The following is a 17,137-nucleotide window of genomic DNA, read 5'->3' as shown; positions in this document are numbered from 1 at the left end:
TTGTTCACACTATGTTTTCTCTATAACTTAGTTTAAATGACCGATTTATTCACACTATGTTTTCTCTATAACTTAGTTAAAATGACCGATTTCTTCACACTATGTTTTCTCTATAACTTAGTTTAAATGACCGATTTATTCACACTATGTTTTCTCTATAACTTAGTTGAAATGACCGATTTCTTCACACTATGTTTTCTCTATAACTTAGTTTAAATGACCGATTTATTCACACTATGTTTTCTCTATAACTTAGTTGAAATGACCGATTTATTCACACTATGTTTTCTCCATAACTTAGTTTAAATGACCGATTTATTCACACTATGTTTTCTTCATAACTTAGTTTAAATGACCGATTTATTCACACTATGTTTTCTCCATAACTTAGTTTAAATGACCGATTTGTTCACACTATGTTTTCTTCATAACTTAGTTTAAATGACCGATTTATTCACACTATGTTTTCTTCATAACTTAGTTAAGATGACCGATTTGTTTACACTATTTTTCTCCATAACTAAGTTAAAATGATCGGATGTTGATGAAATTTGGTGGTCTGTTCATAACGATTATCATATGGACAAATTCTGCTATTTTAATATTAGAATCTTGAAGCCTGTTGCAATTTCTGTGTTGAGTGTAATATTTTCCAGAATACTGACAGCTGTGTTACTACAGCATTTATAACGTTCGTTCATGACAATAACTCAGATTAACCTAACTGAAATAATACGTCTTTTATGACTATGCTCATTGTGCTCTTCAGCCATCTATTGACTTTTGTTATAATTAACGTGAAATATTTTGTTTTCAGCACACTTTCTAGTTGAGTGAGACTAAATAAGTGTTACACTGTGACATAGGTTTTATAAATGTTACTTATGTACCAGTGAGATAAAACGTAGGGCAGGTCTCTTAGTTTACTGGCATTGTAAATATCATTTTCATGGATATCTCTTGACACTGATCAAAAAATATTTTTAGGAAACAGGATTATAAATATTCAGCATCAAAACACGTTGTTATACGTTCATAAAAATATGTTAATGTGGAATATAGGAGACTACAGTTAACATGTTAATGTAAGATATAGGAGACAACAGTGAACATGTTAATGTAAGATATAGGAGACAACAGTGAACATGTTAATGTAAGATATAGGAGATTTCAGTAAACATGTTAATGTAAGATATAAGAGACTTCGGTGAAAATGTTAATGTAAAATATAGGAGACTTCAGTGAATATGTTAATGTGGAATATAGGAGACTACAGTTAACATGTTAATGTAAGATATAGGAGACTTCAGTGAATATGTTAATGTAAGATATAGGAGACTTCAGTGAATATGTTAGTGTAGGATATAAGATATTACAGTCAATATTTGTCACGCGTGCATTTGGAACTGGGTGTTTGTTTGTGTAAAATGATTCTGTGATCGGGATGGTGGACTCTAACCGTTAAGAAAGATCCGTTGCATTATGTATAGTTTCAGTTTCCTTTGTTGGAAAGTGTACACGATATATTTATAGTACCTAGTCATTCTGCAGCACCTAACGAAATTGTTATGTTCATAATACTTATTTCTAGAGTTGAAACGTCGTTCCAATGTGAGACCCATTGGATAAACATCAAATATTTTTTTAACAACACCACATTTTTGGTTAACATCTCCTGTATATTCACGTTGTATTGAAAGGAATTAATCACACTAAAAAGCGTTTGATTGAATAACATTTCATGTAAAGTTTAAAATTTCGTTTATGTGTTAGACTTAACATTAACAGTTTTAATTCATAAAGGATAATATATATATATAGGTATATTCTTTCAAATGTTTTCTGTCATTTTGTCACTGTTAAAACAACGATTTCCTTTAAGATTCTATTCTAAAACAATATGAACAACAACAACCTCCACAAGACTACCTCTTTTGGTGGTTAGGGCGCTCGACTAGCAATCTGAGGGACGCTGATTCGAATCCTTGTCCCATCAAACATACTCGCTCTTTCAGCCGTGGAGGCGATATAATGTGCAGCCAATGCCATTATTCGTTGCTAAAAGAGTAGTCCAAGAGTTGACGGTGGGTGGTTATGACTGGTTTCTTTCCCTCTACTCTTATATTGCTAAATTAGGCACAGATAGCGCAAATAGCCCTCGTTTGTCTTTGGGCGAAATTCAAAACAAACCAAATCCGTAATATCTTTGTTGTTGTTGTTTTCATTCCAAGCTATCATTAATATTATCGTAACCAATTTTGTTTTATTTAGCTAATAGGTGAAAGAAGTGTGGAAACAGACAAACAGTGCAACCATCACTCAAACTGTGTGTCCACCATGGAATCGAACCAGATGTCCTCCGAGGGTTCCAATCAGACGACAGAAAACAAGAGTGTAGGCGGTTATGATACCAATAGCATTCCAATCCGAGTTGACCCAACTGAAGACAGCATCTTAACCATCACAAGTGCTCAGAGTTTTTTTTCCACAGGCACTCCAGCCATCAGTAGAAGACAGGTCGCTCTTCGAGACCGGCATGACCTTCTTCAGGCTGACAGCGTTTCTTGTTCTCACTTAATGATGGACTCTGGCTCATCGAGAAAACTGGAAGCTGCACATATGAAGTATGTTATTATCCTGAACGTTATTGGTAAAACCATTGTTTACTATTTTATGTGTAACCCAAAAACACTCACTTTAATGAAATAAACCCCCAAAACTTTTACATCTTAATATGACAAGCCCCCCAAATCTTTCACATCTCAATATGAGAGGCCCCAAAACATTGGTATCGTTATATGACAAGTCCCGAAACATTTGTATTTCCATATGACAAGCCTACAAAACTTTCACATCTTTATATGACAAGCCTCATAACGTTCATATTTTTATGTGATAAAACACAAAAAGTTCACATCTTTATATGACAACCCTCCAAAACGTTCGCATCTTTATATGGCAAAACTTAAAACTTTCTTACATTTGTATGATAAGTCCTGAGAACGTAACTTTCATATCTCTATGTGAAAATTCTGAAAAACTTCACATGCATACCAAAATTAGTACATGTGCATATCGGCCAATGAAAATCGAACATCAAAATTGTTATTTAAACCTTCAACTCGTGTTTATGGGTTTTTTTTGCTTTTCAAAACATATTATGTTAACCCTTGATGTTGCGGTTACTGTTTATTAAAACATGTTATGTTAACCCTTGATGTTGTGGTCACTGTTTATTAAAACATGCTATGTTAACCCTTAATTTCGTGGATACTGTTTATTAAAACATATTACGTTAATCCATCATGTTGTGACTGTTGTTTATTCAGACATGTTATGTTAACCTTTCATGTTGTGGTTGTTTATTAAAACATGTTATGTTAACTCTTCATGTTGTGGCTGTTGTTTATTAAAACATGTTATGTTAACCTTTCATGTTGTGGTTGTTTATTAAAATGTTGTGTTAACTCTTCATGTTGTGGCTGTTGTTTATTAAAACATGTTATGTTAACCTTTCATGTTGTGGTTGTTTATTAAAACATGTTATGTTAACTCTTCATGTTGTGGCTGTTGTTTATTAAAACATGTTGTGTTAACTCTTTATGTTGTGGCTGTTGGTTATTAAAACATGTTATGTTAACCTTCCATGTTGTGGTTGTTTATTAAAACATGTTGTGTTAACCCTTCATGTCGTGGCTGTTGTTTATTAAAACATTCTTTATTAACTATTTCTGTTGTGACTGTTCTTTATTAAACATGTTATCTTAACACTTCATGTTGTGGTTTCCAGGTGTAATACTGGGGACCACACATTCATGTCACTGATATGAAGTAAAATAATATTTTCAATTTAAATGTGTTCATTGTTTTTGTGCTTCATAAAAGCAATACATAATAGTATGCTGTTTTAGCAACTCATAATTTGATATATCTATATCGGGAGGATGTTTAGTAAGTCTTTCTAAGCCCTTCCTAAAGTGCAGAAGTGGACGGAAGGATGTTTAGTAAGTCTTTCTAAGCCCTTGCTAGAGTGCAAAAGTGGACGTCTGATCTGATCGGACATAACTGCTACTCTTTCACTCTATTATTTTAGGAAAAATAGGTCAAGTCACAGAGGAGATAAGGGCTTACAGTAAAAACTTATAGTATCTTTGCCTTAAACAAATATTATTTTCTAGTCCAGAAAGTTATAATTGTAGTAACTATTTGTCAAATCTTCATATACGAAATATTTTTTATTCGAAACATCGTCGATGAAACGAAATACGTTTATTTTCATTTTTTTTTATATTGAAATCAAAACAGGTTTTGTTTTGTTATAATCATTATACATTTTTGTCATATTTTTCAGGAAAACATTTTCAGTGTTACTAAGCATCATTTATGCTGTATTCTTGGTGACACTAGGTGGCGTTATCACTATGACAGATCAAAAAGTTACAAAGAGGTATACGACTGAGGTGAGAATAATACAGAATTTAAAACTTGGACTTGTTTCGTGTAATACTCTAATACAGTAAAATTACATACAATTAAAACTTAAACTTGTTTCATGTAATACTCTACTACAGTAAAACTACATACAATTAAAACTTAAACTTGTTTCATGTAATACTCTACTACAGTAAAACTACATACAATTAAACCTTAAACTTGTTTCATGTAATACTCTAGTACAGTAAAACTACATACAATTAAAACTTAAACTTGTTTCATGTAATACTCTACTAGTAAAACTACATACAATTAAAACTTAAACCTGTTTCATGTAATACTCTGGTACAGTAAAACTACATACAATTAAAACTTAAACTTGTTTCATGTAATACTCTGGTACAGTAAAACTACATACAATTAAAACTTAAACTTGTTTCATGTAATACTCTAATACAGTAAAACTACATACAATTAAAATTCAAACTTGTTTCATGTAATACTCTAGTACAGTAAAATTACATACAATTAACTTTTATTATTTAGTTTTCCTGAACTAATCTCACGTTAAATAACATCAGCTAAGGTATAGATAATAGATCATTAATAATTGTTTAAATTTCAAAGTGGTCGTCGAGAGCTTGGGGTCAAGAAGTAAAATGGTAGTTTGAGATGACCAGGTCAGCGACCAGATCAAACAAGATTTGTGTAGTTTGTTTTTTGAAAGTACGACCCAGAATTCTAGGATTTTTACGCTTCCTACATAACTCATCATATATTAACAGAAAGCTGTTTTGAAGTATGTAACAGAAGTGTCAGCATAAATAAATATAATTTTTCGCAGATTTTTAGCATCGTTGTAGCTACTATGGGCTTTTTGTGGCTACTACTGTTCCACATCGACCTTCAACGCTATAAAAATCACGCTCTACGTTTGGTGAACGAGAAAAATGAAGCCTTGCAAGAAGCCATGGAACGTACGAGTCAAACGACACAAGCCGTTTGTAATACGATGTTTGATATCGGGCCAAACATGGTGAGACCTTCTTACCGGTTTCTTAAAGGTCGTCACGGTGGTAGTTTCTATTTGAAGATAGGAATGGCAGGTAGGCCTAAAAACCTTAGTTTGCCATGTACTTAATCCATAACAAAAATACTTAAAGAAACAGTTAAATATATTTAATTTTAAAAACAATGTGTATCGATCTGTCAATCCATACGTGTATGTCTGCTACCTCACCGTGGAAACCCGATGTTGCTATTGGCTAATGGTACAGATAGTTTTACATGTATTCGAGTACTAAACTGATCGACGTTTAACATGCATTGTTCTACACGCATGCAAAATTATGATGCTCATAATATTAACTTTCGAAGAGAATTACTTCGGTAATATGAACAAAATCACAAGACTAACAGCGGTAGATTATAACAGAAGAAAATTCATGTTCGCGTAAGAAGTGTATTCAAACTTTAGGCTTAACTGTCGATTTTTAGGCGCTTATTGAAATTTCCATTGAGATATAATGATACTACCTTGTTTACCGGCCTGGTATGGCCAAGTGTGTTAAGGCGTTCGACTCGTAATTTGAGGGTCGCGGGTTCGAATCCCGGTCGCACCAAACATGCTCGTCCTTTCAGCCGTGAGGGCGTTATAATGTGACAGCCAATCCCACTATTCATTGGTAAAAGAATAGCCCAAGAGTTTGCGGTGGGTGGTGATGACTAGCTGTCTCTCCTCTAGTCTTACACTGCTAAATTAGGGACGGCTAGCGCAGATAGCCCTCGAGTAGCTTTGTGTGAAATTCAAAACAAACCTTGTTTATATCCACAGAACTATAAAAAATTGCATTAATAGTCACTGTTCACTGTTCACTGTTCACAACTTCATTTGCGATGCTCTACACGCTGAAGAACTAACACATAGCGCAGAATAAAATAAGTACATTAATAGTCACTGTTCACTGTTCACTGTTCACAACTTCATTTGTGAAGGACTAACACATAGCGCAGAATAAAATAAGTACGGGTTTCAGATACGAATTATACACATGCGCACAAAACTCTACAAAATAAAAGCACGACAGTTGATTTTTACAACTTCCATACTTTTAGTCCTAAAGTCGTACACCTTGTTATAAGTACAAAATAATATACAACATAAATAGAACTTGGTAAACTAAAGCAGTGTTCGGTTTGAACAGTAAGTAAACTAAAATAAAAAGTAACAAATATTATTATTTCTTGCTTTTACAGTTCGTATGTCATACTGTGTTACAGTGTGTATAACTCTTTTACAGTTCGTACGTCATGCTGTGTTACAGTGTGTATAACTCTTTTACAGTTCGTACGTCATGCTGTGTTACAGTGTGTATAACTCTTTTACAGTTCGTATGTCATGCTGTGTTACAATGTGTATAACTCTTTTACAGTTCGTATGTCATGCTGTGTTACGGTGTATAACTCTTTTATAGTTCGTACGTCATGCTGTGTTACAGTGTGTATAACTCTTTTACAGTTCGTATGTCATGCTGTGTTACAGTGTGTGTAACTCTTTTACAGTTCGTATGTCATGCTGTGTTACAATGTGTATAACTCTTTACAGTTCGTATGTCATGCTGTGTTACAGTGTGTATAATTATTTTACAGTTCGTATGTCATGCTGTGTTACAGTGTGTATAATTATTTTCGTGAGTTATGGTATACGTATATTTCACTGACTTAATAGAATACAAATCGAAAAGTTCGGTGTCTTATGTGTGACGTCAATTTAGTGTTTATTGATTCACTGACAAATAACACAACACTGTATAATGGTATGAGTGGTTAGAACACATGACCCTTCAGGCGGCCTTTGGTTCCTCTTCGATGAAATAAATATATGGTGCATATTAATAACATTAAAGAAATAATTTAATCTACAAAACACAAAATCAGTGGTATCGAATCCAATCACGTGATTGGACTCGTATCAGATAAGTTATGGGTTTTTCCTCCAGCTTACCATCCTTTCCATAATACACTGTGATTATTTCACAAAGATAACCAATTTCACGAGTTTTCTTGCGTAATGGGTTTCTTATAACAAGCCCATCACAGATATTAATATTTTTTTTACAACATTCAACTTCTGGGTATTTACAATTCTACCTACATACTATTTTTTGTGCACAATTATTACATAAAACTTTTCTTTCAGCATTTTGTTTCGGGAACTTGATTTACGAGGGATTACAGTTGGGCCAACAAATAGTCTTCACTGTAAATCACAAGAACGAGTGTGTTGACATAGCAGCCATTGTACTCCATGTAGTCGTTCCAGTCTACTCATTTTATCAACTGTTCATCTGCTTCAAATACGCAAATGTAAGTTGTTTTTACCATCTAGACAACAGATATGTTGGAAAATATGGCAAACTTACCAACAACTGATGTCAAAAAATATAACAAACATATAACTAACCAAGTGGTCGTAACATAGTACCTCTTATGAAAACTAATCTTACATACTCCAACAACTGTAGATTCTAATAAAAATATAGTTCGTCTTCTTTAGATATCTTGAATTACCGTATTATTTCAGTTATGTTCGTGTTGTTTAGTTAGTTATAATTCTTATTGTTTACATAATTATAATTCGTGTAATTTATATAGTTATAGTTCGTGTTGTTTAGATAATTATATTTCGTGTTATTTATACAGTTATAGTTTGTGTAGTTTAAATTGTTATCGTTCTTCTTGTTTAGATTGTTATAGTTCTTCTTGTTTAAATTGTTACAGCTCTTGTTTTGATTGTTGTAGTTCTTGTTTAAATTGATATAGTTCTTGTTTTGATTGTTGTAGCTCTTGTTTAAATTGTTACAGCTCTTTTTTTATTGTTGTAGTTCTTGTTTAAATTGATATAGTTCTTGTTTTGATTGTTGTAGTTCTTGTTTAAATTGCTATAGTTCTTGTTTTGATTGTTGTAGTTCTTGTTTAAATTGCTATAGCTCTTGTTTTGATTGTTGTAGTTCTTGTTTAAATTGCTATAGTTCTTGTTTTGATTGTTGTAGTTCTTGCTTAAATTGCTATAGTTCTTGTTTTGATTGTTGTAGTTCTTGTTTAAATTGCTATAGTTCTTGTTTTGATTTTTGTAGTTCTTGTTTAAATTGCTATAGTTCTTGTTTTGATTGTTGTAGTTCTTGTTTAAATTGCTATAGCTCTTGTTTTGATTGTTGTAGTTTCTTGTTTAAATTGCATTAGCTCTTGTTTTGATTGTTGTAGTTCTTGTTTAAATTGCTATAATTCTTGTTTTGATTGTTGTAGTTCTTGTTTATATTACTATAGTTATTCTTGTTTAGATTACTATAGTTATTCTTGGTTAGATTACTATAGTTATTCTTGTTTAAACTGATATAGTTATTCTTCTTTTATTGTTCTAGTTCTTGTTTAGATTGTTATGGTTCTTTTGTGTAGATTTTATAGATCTTTTCGTTTAAATTGTTATAGTTCTTCTTCTTTTGATTGTTGTAGTTCTTCTTGTTTAGATTTTTGTAGATCATGTTGTTTAGATAGTTATGTTTCGTGTTGTTTAGATAGTTATAGTTTGTGTTGTTTGTTTTGTTATAGTTCATGTTGTTTAGATAGTTGTAGTTCGTGTTCTTTAGATAGTTATAGTTCGTGTTGTTTAGATAGTTAATGTTTGTATTGTTTAGATAGTTATAGTTCGTGTTGTTTAGATAGTTATAGTTCGTGTTGTTTAGATTGTTATAGTTCGTGTTGTTTAGATAGTTATAGTTCGTGTTGTTTGTATTGTTATAGTTCGTGTTGTTTGGATTGTTATAGTTCGTGTTGTTTAGATAGTTGTAGTTCGTGTTCTTTAGATAGTTATAGTTCGTGTTGTTTAGATAGTTAATGTTTTCCTTCCTTACATAACATTTGGTTTTCTGGATGTTGCAGGTTATAATCAACAGATTGTTATAGTTCGTGTTGTTTAGATAGTTAATGTTTTCCTTCCTTGCATAACATTTGGTTTTCTGGATGTTGCAGGTTATAATCAACAGATTGTTATAGTTCGTGTTGTTTAGATAGTTAATGTTTTCCTTCCTTACATAACATTTGGTTTTCTGGATGTTGCAGGTTATAATCAACAGATAGTTATAGTTCGTGTTGTTTAGATAGTTAATGTTTTCCTTCCTTACATAACATTTTGTTTTCTGGATGTTGCAGGTTATAATCAACAGATAGTTATAGTTCGTGTTGTTTAGATAGTTAATGTTTTCCTTCCTTACATAACATTTTGTTTTCTGGATGTTGCAGGTTATAATCAACAGATAGTTATAGTTCGTGTTGTTTAGATAGTTAATGTTTTCCTTCCTTACATAACATTTTGTTTTCTGGATGTTGCAGGTTATAATCAACAGATAGTTATAGTTCGTGTTGTTTAGATAGTTAATGTTTTCCTACCTTACATAACATTTTGTTTTCTGGATGTTGCAGGTTATAATCAACAGAATGAAACCTTTATCAAGATTTGGTTTGATGCATTTGATCGCCACCTCCTTGTACTTTTGGTTTAGCACTATAGTTGAGGATGCCCTGCAGGATTATTATCATAAAACTTCGAGCAACGGATCAGACAGAAATGAAACTGGAGTAGAAACTAGTGAGTACATCCTTCCTTATTCATATGAACTCCTGACAAATACTAGTGAGTACATCCTTCCTTATTCATATGAACTCCTGACAAAAAATAGTGAGTACATCCTTCCTTATTCATATGAACTCCTGACAAAAACTAGTGAGTACATCCTTTCTTATTCATATGAACTCTTGACAAAAACTAGTGAATACATCCTTCCTTATTCACATGAACTCCTGACAAAAAATAGTGATTACATCCTTCCTTATTCACATGAACTCCTGACAAATACTAGAAGTACATACTTCCTTATTGATATGAACTCCTGACAAAAACTAGTGAGTACATCCTTCCTTATTCATATGAACTCCTGACAAATACTGCATGGTGTACATGGACTCATGACAAATACTGCATGGTTTACATGAACTTGTGACAAATACATCGTGGTTTTCATGGACGTGTCACAAATACATTTATGGTTTGCATTGTCTCATGACAAATTATTCATGGTTTACATGGACTTGTGACATTGTTAAACACTACAATATAACATCGATAGTTTCTTCATAACATGTGTGTACTGACTTGTTTGTTACACACGTTTGTTGTGTTGTTAAACACTGCAATATAACATCTATAGTTTCATCATAAAATGTATGTACTGAATTCTTTGTTACACACGTTTGTTGTGTTGTTAAACACTGCAATATAACATCTATAGTTTCTTCATAACATGTACTGACTTGTTTGTTACATACGTTTGTTGTGTTGTTAAACACTGCAATATAACATCGATAGTTTCTTCATAACATGTATGTACTGAATTCTTTGTTACACACGTTTGTTGTGTTGTTAAACACTGCAATATAACATCTATAGTTTCATCATAAAATGTATCTACTGAATTCTTTGTTACACACGTTTGTTGTGTTGTTAAACACTGCACTATAACATCTATAGTTTCATCATAAAATGTATGTACTGACTTGTTTGTTACACACGTTTGTTGTGTTGTTAAACGCTATAATATAACATCGATAGTTTCTTCATAACATGTATGTACTGACTTCTTTGTTACACACGTTTATTGTATTGCTAAACACTACAATATAACATCGATTGATTCCTTATTTTTAGGTACCTTTGACAGTAGCAGCAGGGAATGTTTCGGAGTGAACTTTGTTCTGTCGCCCTTTTCACTGCGTGCCGTTCCGTACCTCTACCCTTTCACTATCGAGTACAACTTGCTTTTAGCGGGAGTTTGGTTTATTGTATGGCAAAATATAGGTAAGGACCACATCCACGCCCAACCGCAGCATTTTACTCACAAGGTGAACGTGGAAGAAGGGAATGACGTCCACTTTGAAAGTAACCTTGTTCTGAGTGTGGACTGCCACTCCGCCAATAAAGGACTCTTTCTGGGTTTATTTCTGATGTTCGTTACCATAGTAACAGTGATAGTTTTTTTTGTGGCGATCACAAGTGAGAAACACGTTCATATTGGAGTTAATATCTACACGAGTCAAGAGGTGATATTAATCATTTTAGGGACAGTTTCTCTCCTTCTGGTTCATTACCAGATCAGGAAACTGAACATCAACCGACATCCAATTACGTTCCTAGACGACCTATTGATGTTTCTACCCTTGCCGTTTTACTTCATCAACGGGATACTGTCAATTTGGGCAGAAGGTCACAATAGGAACTACGTGAGACTCGTCCTCAACATACTGACCATGGTCCAGATCAGCTGGCAGACTGTGTTTGTTAGCGACGGTCTTCGTCGTTGCTCTAACACTAACGACCTGGTTTACCGGAAGCCAGGAAGAGAGCTTATCACGTTCCTCATCATTCTGAACCTCGCCCTGTGGGTCGTGAACACCTTCCAGCATAAGAGTGTGGAGAAGCATCTGGGACCCGAACACTACTTCGGAATGAACTGGATGATTGTTGCTCACGCTACCCTCCCTCCAATGTTGTTCTATAGGTTTCATTCCTCTGTGTGTCTGGCAGACGTCTGGCAGTCGGCATACAATAAAGGAGAATAGAACTGATTGACCAGACGTCTCATAGTTGGCCCAAACTAAATTATAAACAGGTGTGATCTGTAGCCATAGACTGTTACCTAAATATACAAGTTTATTTTTGGGGGGAGGGGTTCGACTACCGGGGGCACATCATTTGCTATTTTAAACTTGATCATTGAATTCAACGTTAGAGGAGCAACTGATGGTTAAATCGGTCACTTCACTACTGAAGGTAGACATGCCCTCAGTACCTCACTCACTTCCTCTGTCTATGCCAGCAACATGTTTGTGAAACTGTGTATTGACCGCTTATTCTGTGCCAAGTACTTCAAAATATATGTTACATTTGTTGTCATTCAGTTTTTTTAAAACAGAACCAAGTAGGCTTTGGTAATTTTTAGATACTTTCAGTAATACGTGATAGTATTGTAGCAGAATGTGTGAAGCCACGAAACATAAAAGTAAACAGTCATCCGTGTCTTGACTTTGTCACAATTGGAATAACGGTCACCTCGGAGGTGTTAAACAAAAGTCTAAAGTCCGGAAGTTAGGTATGGGAGATTTCCCCATGAATATTCAAGGGCTAAGACCTCTCTTCATACGTTCTAGAAGGGTTTCTGATGAGAATGAAGTATGGATAGAATTGGAGGTAAGATAAATACCATGTTGATTGATACAGATGCTGAGAGGAAGCTGTGAACAAGGTTATTTACATTATCTTGGTAGTAGATATTCACATGGTATATCTAGTTTGGAGGTTGGGAGTCTTTATTTGACGACATTAACAATAAAAAGTGTAATATTCTTATTGACTTCCATATGGGGTATTTCTTCTCATTTAGCGTTTTACACACAACGATTTCTAAGTCAAAGGCTTTTTGGACAACGTGTAAGACAGCTGCATTATAACAACAAGGAGAGAGAACTACAGAGTTATAAAAAACTAAAATAACAAAACCTAACGTCAGAGGAATAAGACACACCCTTGACGTCTATAACTTATTGTTATTAGCTACTATTTCAAACCACGTTCGTGAACAGCCTATCACGCATGACACACGAGACCACAGAACCAATCAAGAGCCGAATATTCAGCGCTACAGAATCTATCTTAGTAATGGTGAGCATCGTATTGGTAAAAATCACGTTTGTGCAGGTCTAAGGACAGACAGACCCACACTACATAAATAATTATGTACAGGCAAACATCTGAAACATATAGTCTGTGTGTAGAACTTCCGTATTTGTGAAAACAAACTCTAGGAAAGCCAACTGAAAAGGTTAATTTAGGCCTATCAAATATAAACAGCAAATTTCTTATAAATTACTTCATTTGTCTGTTTTATACCAAGCCACACAGCGCTATCTACTGTGTTCCCTACGAACAATTGAACCTCGAATTTCAGTTGTGAAAATCAAATTTAAAAAACAGAATGTTTATTGTGTAGCTTGCAGTCAATAGTTCAACACAGTTTATCTGTATATACGATGTCTATGCTGCGCGTTATCAAAAGTTCCACAAAGATATTTTCCTTCTTCCTGTTAAACAAGGTAGTGGACTACTTTCTTCTATAACTTTATAAACACAAATACGTGTTTTATATATAGTACATAGCTCTCGTATTTCATTGACTTTCGATAATTCGACAATTATGTTTTAACCAAGCTATATTTTGTTGTAGCTGTTTTTGAAAAATTAACGTATGAGAACAAAGATAGTTTCGTTAAACAGGCAAAATGGTGTGAAAATTATTTTGTACTTTAGTACCAAGTTATCAACAAAACATGTGAGAGTAATTATTTTGAATATTGAACAATTTTCAATTTAAAAAAATCATGTTTCTAATTTGTTGTTATTTATTTCAATTATTTAAACCAGATAACATAGTACCACCAAGTTAGTAGCGAATGATATATGACCTCCAAATCAATAGTACCAAACATAGGACCACCAAGACAGTACCTGACATAAGACTACCAAATCAGTAGCGAATAATATATGACCTCCAAATCAATAGTACCAAACATGTTACCACCAAGACAGTACCTGACATAAGACCACCAAGTCAGTAGCGAATAATATATGACCTCCAAATCAATAGTACCAAACATGGGACCATCAAGACAGTACCTGACATAAGACCACCAAGTTAGTAGCGAATAATATATGACCTCCAAATCAATAGTACCAAACATGGGACCACCAAGATAGTACCTAACATAAGATCATCAGGTCAGTAGCACCTAACATAGGACAATCAAGTCAGTAGCACCTAACATAAGAACATCAAGTCAGTAGCACCTAACATTGGACCATCAAGTCAGTAGCACCTAACACAGGACAATCAAGTCAGTAACACCTAATATAAGACCATTAAGTTAGTAGAAGATAGGAGCACCAAGTCTGTAGCAGATAGGACTACCAAGTCTGCAGGAGATAGGACTAAGAAGAATGTAGGAGATAGGACCACCAATTCTGCAGCATATACGACTACTAAGTACGTAGGAAATATGACTACTAACTCTGTAGTACCTAACATGTGACCACTCAATGAATATAAACTACCATGTATTTATAACTCTGACTCAATGAATATAAACTACCATGTATTTATAACTCTGACTCAATGAATATAAACTACCATGTATTTATAACTCTGACTCAATGAATATAAACTACCATGTATTTATAACTCTGACTCAATGAATATAAACTACCATGTATTTATAACTCTGACTCAATGAATATAAACTACCATGTATTTATAACTCTGACTCAATGAATATAAACTACCATGTATTTATAACTCTGACTCAATGAATATAAACTACCATGTATTTATAACTCTGACTCAATGAATATAAACTACCATGTATTTATAACTCTGACTCAAGAAACATGAAACAACTAAGTGAATAACGATCAACAGCAGTCTGAAATATTACAAACTAGCAAACAGTGTTAAATAACTAACACAGTTATAAAACAAACAGTGTTAAATAACTAACACAGTTATAAAACAAACAGTGTTAAATAACTAACACAGTTATAAAACAAACAGTGTTAAATAACTAACACAGTTATAAAACAAACAGTGTTAAATAACTAACACAGTTATAACACAAACAGTGTTAAATAACTAACACAGTTATAAAACAAACAGTGTTAAATAACTAACACAGTTATAAAACAAACAGTGTTAAATAACTAACACAGTTATAAAACAAACAGTGTTAAATAACTAACACAGTTATAACACAAACAGTGTTAAATAACTAACACAGTTATAAAACAAACAGTGTTAAATAACTAACACAGTTATAAAACAAACAGTGTTAAATAATTAACACAGTTATAAAACAAACAGTGTTAAATAACTAACACAGTTATAAAACAAACAGTGTTAAATAACTAACACAGTTATAAAACAAACAGTGTTAAATAACTAACACAGTTATAAAACAAACAGTGTTAAATAACTAACACAGTTATAAAACAAACAGTGTTAAATAACTAACACAGTTATAAAACAAACAGTGTTAAATAACTAACACAGTTATAAAACAAACAGTGTTAAATAACCAACACAGTTATAAAACAAACAGTGTTAAATAACTAACACAGTTATAACACAAACAGTGTTAAATAACTAACACAGTTATAAAACAAACAGTGTTAAATAACTAACACAGTTATAAAACAAACAGTGTTAAATAACTAACACAGTTATAAAACAAACAGTGTTAAATAACTAACACAGTTATAACACAAACAGTGTTAAATAACTAACACAGTTATAAAACAAACAGTGTTAAATAACTAACACAGTTATAAAACAAACAGTGTTAAATAATTAACACAGTTATAAAACAAACAGTGTTAAATAACTAACACAGTTATAAAACAAACAGTGTTAAATAACTAACACAGTTATAAAACAAACAGTGTTAAATAACTAACACAGTTATAAAACAAACAGTGTTAAATAACTAACACAGTTATAAAACAAACAGTGTTAAATAACTAACACAGTTATAAAACAAACAGTGTTAAATAACTAACACAGTTATAAAACAAACAGTGTTAAATAACTAACACAGTTATAAAACAAACAGTGTTAAATAACTAACACAGTTATAAAACAAACAGTGTTAAATAACTAACACAGTTATAAAACAAACAGTGTTAAGTAATTAACAATGTTAAATAAATAACAGTATAGAAATAAACATTGTTAAATAACTAACAGTGATAAATAAATAAGAATGTTAAATAAATAACAACGTATAATAACAAACAGTGTTAAATAATTAACAATGTAAATTAACAAACAACATTAAATAGTAAACAGTGTTAAATAACTAACAATGTAAAATAACAAACAGTATTACATAACTAATAGTGTTAAATAACAAACAGTGTTAAATAATTAACAATGTAAATTAACAAACAACATTAAATAGTAAACAGTGTTAAATAACTAACAATGTAAAATAACAAACAGTATTACATAACTAATAGTGTTAAATAACAAACAGTGTTAACTAACCAACAATGTTAAATAAATAACACTAGAAAAATTAATAATGTTAAATAAATAACACGAAAAAAATTAACAATGTTAAATAAATAACAACCAGTGTTTAGTTGCTACCCCACATAGACCATCACTTTCATTGAAAATAACAGTTTAAAAAACAAATAACCAGTATTTAGTTTCTACCACACCTGGACCATCACTTTTATTGAAAATAACAGTTTAAAAAACAGATAACCAGTATTTAGTTTCTACCACACCTGGACCATCACTTTTATTGAAAATAACAGTTTAAAAAACAGATAACCAGTATTTAGTTTCTACCACACCTAGACCATCACTTTTATTGAAAATAACAGTTTAAAAAACAGATAACCAGTATTTAGTTTCTACCACACCTAGACCATCACTTTTATTGAAAATAACAGTTTAAAAAACAGATAACCAGTATTTAGTTTCTACCACACCTGGACCATCACTTTTATTGAAAATAACAGTTTAAAAAACAGATAACC

The 17,137-nt window shown here is 32.4% G+C and overlaps 1 protein-coding gene across 4 annotated transcripts in view; it reads left to right on the top strand.

Moving 5' to 3' along the window:
* The window catches only part of LOC143245389 (proton channel OtopLc-like), a 57,242-nt gene extending 42,509 nt beyond the window's left edge, over positions 1–14,733 (top strand). For all 4 annotated transcript variants that reach the window (XM_076491669.1, XM_076491670.1, XM_076491671.1 and 1 more), the window contains exons 2-7: positions 2,272–2,624; positions 4,352–4,460; positions 5,279–5,540; positions 7,634–7,800; positions 9,913–10,078; positions 11,195–14,733. In XM_076491669.1, coding sequence (XP_076347784.1) covers positions 2,272–2,624; positions 4,352–4,460; positions 5,279–5,540; positions 7,634–7,800; positions 9,913–10,078; positions 11,195–12,105 — 1,968 coding nt within the window. In that variant the 3' untranslated portion in view covers positions 12,106–14,733. The remainder of the gene's footprint in view (positions 1–2,271; positions 2,625–4,351; positions 4,461–5,278; positions 5,541–7,633; positions 7,801–9,912; positions 10,079–11,194) is intronic.
* The last annotated feature ends 2,404 nt before the right edge of the window (positions 14,734–17,137 follow it).

The sequence above is a fragment of the Tachypleus tridentatus genome, chromosome 2 (genome assembly GCF_004210375.1).
Source record: "Tachypleus tridentatus isolate NWPU-2018 chromosome 2, ASM421037v1, whole genome shotgun sequence".
In the NCBI taxonomy this organism is placed as follows: Eukaryota; Metazoa; Arthropoda; class Merostomata; order Xiphosura; family Limulidae; genus Tachypleus; species Tachypleus tridentatus.
The sequence above is the reverse complement of the archived record's forward strand: the minus strand, read 5'-3'. Positions and strand labels throughout refer to the sequence as shown.